An 8,840-nucleotide genomic window follows, 5' to 3' on the forward strand; every position below is an offset into this window, starting at 1 on the left:
GCGAATGTGTGGATCGAGACTTCTTTGAAATAAGTGCTTCAAATCGTACGGTTCGTATTCTCTTCTGTGGGGCCCTTGACATTTCAAAATGTTTGCATGTATAGCATAATGATTCGAAGAACAAAATCACATGCACATAATCATAGATTCATAAGGACATTTCCAAGAATAAATATAGTCTCTTAGATGATTGAAGATATATACTTATCCATGTCCAATAAAGATAATACTATAAAAGCAAAAGCAAGACTTATAAACACTTTTTACATTTCAAGATAGATAGGACTTGTTACAACCCAAGTTTTTATGTGGAAAAGAATAATGAACCCTCTAGTAGTGACAGCGTGGCTACTAATACTTATTGAAAGTTTCTATCAAATGTATCGTGACCATCTAAACTCTATCCATAGAGGGAGACTAGAGTGCTCAAGAGCACTGGTGCACACTTATTGTGAGTGGTAGGATAAAAACTTCTCCCGTGGGAATGCGTCTTGGGTTGACAAGACAGAGCTTGACTTAATGTGAGGCATGTGTTGACTCAAGTTGACCGAGGGAGTCTAATAAAACGTGGAGGAGGAGAAGCTATCTTAAGTATTCTAAGATCCCGCAGCCGCAGCCATGGCTTCCGCCACCTTCGTAATGCAGAAGAAGCTTGTGCTGCTGGTTCTTCTTGTTCTCCTTCGTTGTTGCTCCCATCATCATCTCCTCGTTTTCGCCCAAAAGCTTCCCCCCGACGCCCTCACCCTCCTCTCCCTCAAAGCCTCCCTCTCAGACCCCTCCGACCACCTCCATGACTGGTCCCCTTCCTCCCCCCTCCCCCCTTGCTCCTGGACCGCCGTCTCCTGCTCCCCTAACTCCTCCATCACCTCCCTCGACTTGTCCAACTTTGGCCTCCATGGCCCCATCCCTACCCTCATGTGCCGCATCCCCTCCCTCCTCTCCGTCAACTTCTACTTCAATGACTTCGGTGGCTCCTTCCCTGATGCCCTCCTCGATTGCACTCAGCTCACCCACCTCAATTTGTCTTCCAACTGGGTCGTCGGTAGCCTCCCCGAACACATCGACCGCTTGCAATTCCTCCAGGTTCTCGACCTCTCCAACAACAATATCTCGGGTCCGATTCCCGAGAGCTTTGGAAGGCTTCCCCGCCTTGTCAAACTGGCTCTCCACGGGAACTTCCTCAACGGGACGAGTGTGCCGCCCTTCCTCGGCCAACTACGACAGCTCCAGTATCTCAGCCTCGCCTGGAATCTCCTCAGTCCTGGGCCAATTCCTTGGGAGCTCGGCAACTTGACTCAGCTCACTTACCTTTGGCTCACTCGCTGCGAGCTCACTGGCCCCATTCCTCCTAGCCTCGTCAATCTCGCTAAGCTTCAAACCTTGGACCTCGCCATCAACAATTTGACCGGGACGATTCCTGAAGGTTTTGCCAACTTTCAGTCCTTAGTCCAGCTTGAGCTCTACCAAAATCACTTGTCAGGACCCATTCCCTACAACATCGGACTGCTTTCCGCGCTTGCTAGAGTAGACATGTCCGACAATTCTCTAAACGGACCGCTGCCTTCCAGCTTTTCGCAACTGAAGAGCCTCAACAATTTGCATCTGGCTAATAATTTCCTCTCGGGTAACCTGCCGCCTGGATTTGGCGACCTTCCCCTTGTAGAGTTGCAAATTTCCAACAATTCCTTTACTGGGAAGTTTCCACAGGCCTTTGGAAGCTCGTCCAATCTGACCTTGTTTGACGTCTCCTACAACAATTTCGATGGACTGCTACCCCCTCGTCTATGTGACAAGCAGGTTCTACAGCATCTTGATACCATTCACAACAACTTCGAAGGAAGCATTCCTGAGGCTTACGGGCCCTGTTCCACTCTACTTCGCCTCCGTTTGAACTCTAACCATTTGTCTGGGACTGTTCCGATAGACGTGTGGGGTTTGCCTGCTCTGAATATTCTTGATCTTCAGGATAACCAACTAGAAGGTAGCATCCAATCGACCATTGGCATGGCTCGTAGTCTTTCCTCACTCTATGTGAACAATAACAACTTTTCTGGTAGCTTGCCTGCTGAAATCGGGAATGTCCTGACTCTCTCCACATTATCAGCGTTTAGCAATAAGCTGTCCGGACCTATCCCCTCGTCTATAGGAAATTTAGTTCAACTCTTGGAGCTGGACTTGCAAAACAATCAAATATCGGGAGGAATCCCAGATGATCTCGGAAACTGCAGGGGCCTTACCACCGTCAATCTCTCCAATAACAAGCTGACCGGACCTATCCCTCCCACTCTAGGTTCAATGTCAAGGCTTAGCTCTCTTACCTTGTCAAATAACGAGCTGAGCGGGACGATTCCTCAGTCCTTAGGAAATCTGAAGCTTACGGCTTTCAATCTCTCCGATAACCATCTCCAAGGGCCTGTCCCCGATAATCTGATGATTGATCCACAGTTCTCTTCTAGTTTCCTGGGGAATCCGGGACTTTGTGGTGATAGTACTTTGCTAGGAATCAAGCCATGTGCGGAGAGAAAAAGATCACAGTTACTGGATGGGCTTCTGGTGGGAGCTTTCGTTGTTGCGTTTGGAATATTTGCCTTAGGCCTGTTCTACTTTTATAGACGCTACCGGCGGTATTCTGCCAGAACTATCTTCGACTCCTCGTGGGTTTCTTTCCATAAACTAGGCTTCCACGCCTTGGAAATAGGGCATGGCACTTTGGAAGAGGATAACCTCATTGGATCTGGAGGCTTTGGAAGAGTGTACAAAATGACACTGAGCAATGGGGAGATCGTGGCTGTGAAACAGCTCCAAATCGATTCCCATGATGATAACGCCCGAAATGATGGTGGATTCAAAGCGGAAGTGGAGACCCTCGGAAAGGTAAGGCACAAAAACATTGTGAAGCTTCTTTGCTGCTGCTCCAACAATGACTCAAAACTGCTTGTGTACGAGTACATGGAGAATGGGAGCTTGAGAGATGCCCTGCACGGCAAAAAAGCAAGCATGCTTGACCATGAGACGCGGTACAGTATCGCTGTTGGTGCCGCGCAGGGTTTGGCTTACCTTCATCACGATTGCAATCCTCCAATAGTCCATCGAGACGTGAAGGCTGCAAATATCCTCTTAGACTCTGCCAACGAGGCCCATGTGGCAGACTTTGGGGTTGCGAGGATTCTCGAGAACTTGCACAAGCCATTCACAACGGAGATAATGGGGACGGCTGGCTACATTGCTCCAGGTGAGACTTTTTTTTTTTCCTGCCTCTAAGAAAATTTCGATTTTTTAAAAGATTTTATTAGTGAATTGTTGATTGGTCCACATGCCTCTTATTGTTTTTTGGCTTGCCTTTAGGTAGCCTTACTAAGGTTCAACTTCCAGAAACCAAAAATAATTTCTAGCATTTTCCAGAAGTGTTTTTTTGCAAATTCTTTGATTTGTTGGTGTGTTGACTTTAGATTATGTCTTTCAAATTTGGTTGTGCTTTTTTTGGAAGTGCATTCATTCCCTCTCTTTCCTCTTCCATTTCTCTCTCTCTTTCTCACTTTGGGCAAGCCTCTCTCTCTCTCTCTCTCTCCTCCTTTTTCTCTCTATTTGCAGGCCACATGAATGAAATTCATCTTGCTATGATTGATTGTTCCATTCTAACACATGTGACAATTATTCTTTTATCCTAAGGACATAAGATTGACGGTGAGTTGGTAATTCTGCTCAGAGCATTGCCATTCCATCAGGAGGGTAACTGAAAAGAGTGACGTATACAGTTTCGGCATCGTCCTAATGGAGCTTGTGACGGGAAGGAAGCCGTTGGATCCACAAGTTGGAGATGATGCGACAGAGCTTGTGAAGTGGGTGAGCAAGAGGATGCTATTGAGTGAAGCGCTCGAAGATGGGTTTGATGAGCTATTAGACCCCAGCTTATCAAGGTTTCCTTCATCGGCGCTAGAGAACATGAAACAACTACTTAGAGTTGCGTTGTTGTGCACGCAACCTCTCCCACAGCAACGTCCAACCATGAGGGAAGTGGTGAACAAGCTCACCCAACATGACATTCATGGCAAGACTAAAGAAAGTTGCAAGGATTATATTCAAGAAGCCCCTCTTCTATGAATATGCCTACTTGCTTGTTTTTATTTTTTACCTATCAACTTCTACGCGTCCATTGTACATTAATTAGTAGATTCTAGTAGCCTTTTATAATAAAATGTTTCAATTGTACATAACTACTATGTAAAATTCACAAACCAACTCTCTTCTACTCCAACTCAATATATACGAGTAGCCTGACTCGTCAACGACGAGTTAGAGACCCACTTTGTTGGGTCTCAAGGTGCTAAAATGTCATTAATTCCAATAAATAGAATTTCAAATAAAGGCACCGTGTGGCTTGGTTATGGTAAAGGTTAAGCATAGATGGCAACTCTCCAAATTAAAAGGATGGGATTTCCACATATGTATGCAATTTGTGTTTCAATTAATGGGAATTTTTTATAACATGAATTTTCAATCTAGGCATCAAGGAGAAGGTGAAGACATACACGCACATGCATGCATGCACGCACACACGCACATCCACGTGCACACACACACACACACACACACTCAAGGGGTGCACTATCAAGAAATTCTAGGTATCATGCGCATTCAAGGAATCTTTAAAAAACCCCTCAACTTTTTTTTTTGGCTAATAAAATCAGCCCTCTTTACTTATGAATTAACATATTTTTTTCTAAAGTTGATTTAAAAATCCCATCTTGTTATTGTAAACCTATTAGAACTTTCCCAAAAGTGGAATTAAAATACCCCTCCTTTTGAATGCACGTGGTACACTAAACTTTGGGAGATGAACCCCCCCAAGCACACACACAGAGTGACAGAGAGTGTGAAAGAGAGACATCTATTTGTTATGCCTGTGTAGTCATAGAAGATTGCAAAAGCTTTGGACTATCGCTATGCCAAAAGCTTTGGAATGCAGATATACCAAAATCTTTGTAATGTAGATATACCATAAGATAGCATTCGAAATCTAAGCGAGGACCGGATGCCATCGAAGTTCACTCTTTCCCTAGTGGTTGTAACCCTCAACTAATGCACTCCATTGTATGATATCTCTTATAGGAGATGCATCAAACAATTGTTGGGATTCAACCATGCTCCCACATTTAGCATACATGTCAATGAGACTCCTTGCCATGATAGCGTTGGTCTCAAAGGAGACCTTGCTAATTTGAGAATGGACCTCCTTTTCGACATCTAGAGCTGTTGTGTTGCAAATGGCAAAAAAGTACAGCTATTTGCTTAGACCTTTCTCTTGCATCTAGAAGACAGTTTCTTTTGAAGTTCCTGCTGAAGAAGATGCACTCCCATTTCTCTGCTCTTTAGAAATTTGCACATAAAGGCTAAAATCTTCCCTGCTTTCTTCTTGTTCTTAACATCCGTGTACTCATGTAACCACATTGCGATGAGGCAATACATTATACATGTCCACTAAAGTGGCTCCCACAGATAAAGCTGACTCCAAGCCATTGGTAAAAACTTTGGAGTCAAGTGCTCTACCTTTTTCCAAATATCTTATTTTTTCAAACTTTGTGTCAACAAACTTCACCTCTTCCAATGCTACAATGCTATCGAAAGATTCAATGTACCTATGAATTTTTGTGCATTTGGTTGGATACATTCTTGGGGCATCTGGGCATACAAATCCAAAGATGATACACCCTTTGATCATGGCAAACCAAGAAAACACATTAGGATAGCGAATTGGTCAAAAACCTATGTCCCCACATTATGTGTATGTATGTATGTACATATATATATAATATGTATTATAGATTATAATATATAATATACAATATGTAATATAATATGTTATCTATCATATTATATTCTCTCTCTCTCTCTCTTTCTCTCTGCCCCCCCCTCTCTCTCTCCCTGTCTCTCTCTTTCTTAGGGGGTTTACCTAAATATACCACGTGCATTCAAAAGGAGGGATATTTTAATTCATTTTTGGGGAGAAATATAATAGGATTAAAAGAACAAGAAGGGTTTTTTATAACTTTGGAAAAAATCCATTAGTTTATAAGTAAAGAGGCATGGTTTTATTCGAGGAGGAGATTTTAATTGAGGGGAGGTTGAGGGTTTTTTATATAGTGCTTCAATGCACATGATACATAGCGTTTCTTAGTAGTGCACCCCCGAGCTCCCCCCTGCCTCTCTCTCTCTCTCTCTCTCTCTCTCTCTCTCTCTCTCTCTCTCACACTTTATCTCTCTCTTTTGAGTGTGCCACATGGTCGTAGTCTGAGCATTTCTACCCCTCACAAGTCTTTCAACTACTCACTTCATGTTGCCACTATGTGTCGCAATCTTGCTCTCCCTCCAAATCTCCTCCTCACCTGCACAACCCTTTGTGCACTTCCTCCTTTATAAATGTAACACATGTATATGTATAGACACACACACACAAAACATGAAATATTAAAGTATAAATGAATATCCTATATATAATATAATCTCTCTCTCTCTCTCTCTCTCTCTCTCTCTCTCTCTCTCTCTCTCTCTCTCTCTCTCGCTCTCTCTCTACCAAAGTGGATCTTCGAAATAAAGTGCAAACTCTAAACTTTGGAGTCGAGGGTTGTACCTTTTTCCAAATATCTTGTCAACACTTTTCACCTCTTCCAGTGCTCTCTCTCTCTCTCTCTCTCTCTCTACCAAAGTGGCTCCCACAAATAAAGTGCAAAATCCAAACTTTGGAGTCGAGGGTTGTACCTTTTGGCAAATATCTTGTCAACACTTTTCACCTCTTCCAGTGCTCTCTCTCTCTCTCTCTCTTTCACGTCCAACCATGAGGGAAGTGGTGAACAAGCTCACCCAACATGACATTCATGGCAAGACTAAAGAAAGTTGCAAGGATTATATTCAAGAAGCCCCTCTTCTATGAATATGCCTACTTGCTTGTTTTTATTTTTTACCTATCAACTTCTACGCGTCCATTGTACATTAATTAGTAGATTCTAGTAGCCTTTTATAATAAAATGTTTCAATTGTACATAACTACTATGTAAAATTCACAAACCAACTCTCTTCTACTCCAACTCAATATATACGAGTAGCCTGACTCGTCAACGATGGGTTAGAGACCCACTTTGTTGGGTCTCAAGGTGCTAAAATGTCATTAATTCCAATAAATAGAATTTCAAATAAAGGCACCGTGTGGCTTGGTTACGGTAAAGGTTAAGCATAGATGGCAACTCTCCAAATTAAAAGGATGGGATTTCCACATATGTATGCAATTTGTGTTTCAATTAATGAGAATTTTTTATAACATGAATTTTCAATCTAGGCATCAAGGAGAAGGTGAAGACATACACGCACATGCATGCATGCACACACACACGCACATCCACGTGCACACACACACACACACACACACACACTCAAGGGGTGCACTATCAAGAAATTCTAGGTATCATGCGCATTCAAGGAATCTTTAAAAAACCCCTCAACCTTTTTTTTTCGCTAATAAAATCAGCCCTCTTTACTTATGAATTAACATATTTTTTTCTAAAGTTGATTTAAAAATCCCATCTTGTTATTGTAAACCTATTAGAACTTTCCCAAAAGTGGAATTAAAATACCCCTCCTTTTGAATGCACGTGGTACACTAAACTTTGGGAGATGAACCCCCCCAAGCACACACACAGAGTGACAGAGAGTGTGAAAGAGAGACATCTATTTGTTATGCCTGTGTAGTCATAGAAGATTGCAAAAGCTTTGGACTATCGCTATGCCAAAAGCTTTGGAATGCAGATATACCAAAATCTTTGTAATGTAGATATACCATAAGATAGCATTCGAAATCTAAGCAAGGACCGAAGTTCACTCTTTCCCTAGTGGTTGTAACCCTCAAGTAATGCACTCCATTGTATGATATCTCTTATAGGAGATGCATCAAACAATTGTTGGGATTCAACCATGCTCCCACATTTAGCATACATGTCAATGAGACTCCTTGCCATGATAGCGTTGGTCTCAAAGGAGACCTTGCTAATTTGAGAATGGACCTCCTTTTCGACATCTAGAGCTGTTGTGTTGCAAATGGCAAAAAAGTACAGCTATTTGCTTAGACCTTTCTCTTGCATTTGCACATAAAGGCTAAAATCTTCCCTGCTTTCTTCTTGTTCTTAACATCCGTGTACTCATGTAACCACATTGCGATGAGGCAATACATTATACATGTCCACTAAAGTGGCTCCCACAGATAAAGCTGACTCCAAGCCATTGGTAAAAACTTTGGAGTCAAGTGCTCTACCTTTTTCCAAATATCTTATTTTTTCAAACTTTGTGTCAACAAACTTCACCTCTTCCAATGCTACAATGCTATCGAAAGATTCAATGTACCTATGAATTTTTGTGCATTTGGTTGGATACATTCTTGGGGCATCTGGGCATACAAATCCAAAGATGATACACCCTTTGATCATGGCAAACCAAGAAAACACATTAGGATAGCGAATTGGTCAAAAACCTATGTCCCCACATTATGTGTATGTATGTATGTACATATATATATAATATGTATTATAGATTATAATATATAATATACAATATGTAATATAATATGTTATCTATCATATTATATTCTCTCTCTCTCTCTTTCTCTCTGCCCCCCCCTCTCTCTCTCCCTGTCTCTCTCTTTCTTAGGGGGTTTACCTAAATGTACCACGTGCATTCAAAAGGAGGGATATTTTAATTCATTTTTGGGGAGAAATATAATAGGATTAAAAGAACAAGAAGGGTTTTTTATAACTTTGGAAAAAATCCATTAGTTTATAAGTAAAGAGGCATGGTTT

General features: G+C 42.0%; 1 protein-coding gene across 1 annotated transcript; it reads left to right on the forward strand.

Annotated features, from left to right (window-relative positions):
* Positions 1-449: 449 nt before the first annotated feature.
* Positions 450-4,172, forward strand: LOC147899610 (uncharacterized). Its single transcript, XM_087377912.1, has 2 exons — positions 450-3,232; positions 3,707-4,172. Exons 1-2 carry the CDS (start codon positions 619-621, stop codon positions 4,099-4,101), a joined length of 3,009 nt encoding a protein of 1,002 aa, XP_087234038.1. The 5' UTR covers positions 450-618; the 3' UTR covers positions 4,102-4,172.
* Positions 4,173-8,840: the final 4,668 nt, after the last annotated feature.

The sequence above is a fragment of the Dipteris shenzhenensis genome, chromosome 8 (assembly GCF_047967505.1).
Source record: "Dipteris shenzhenensis isolate YYH24624 ecotype China chromosome 8, Dip_SZ_1.0, whole genome shotgun sequence".
NCBI lineage: Eukaryota > Viridiplantae > Streptophyta > Polypodiopsida > Gleicheniales > Dipteridaceae > Dipteris > Dipteris shenzhenensis.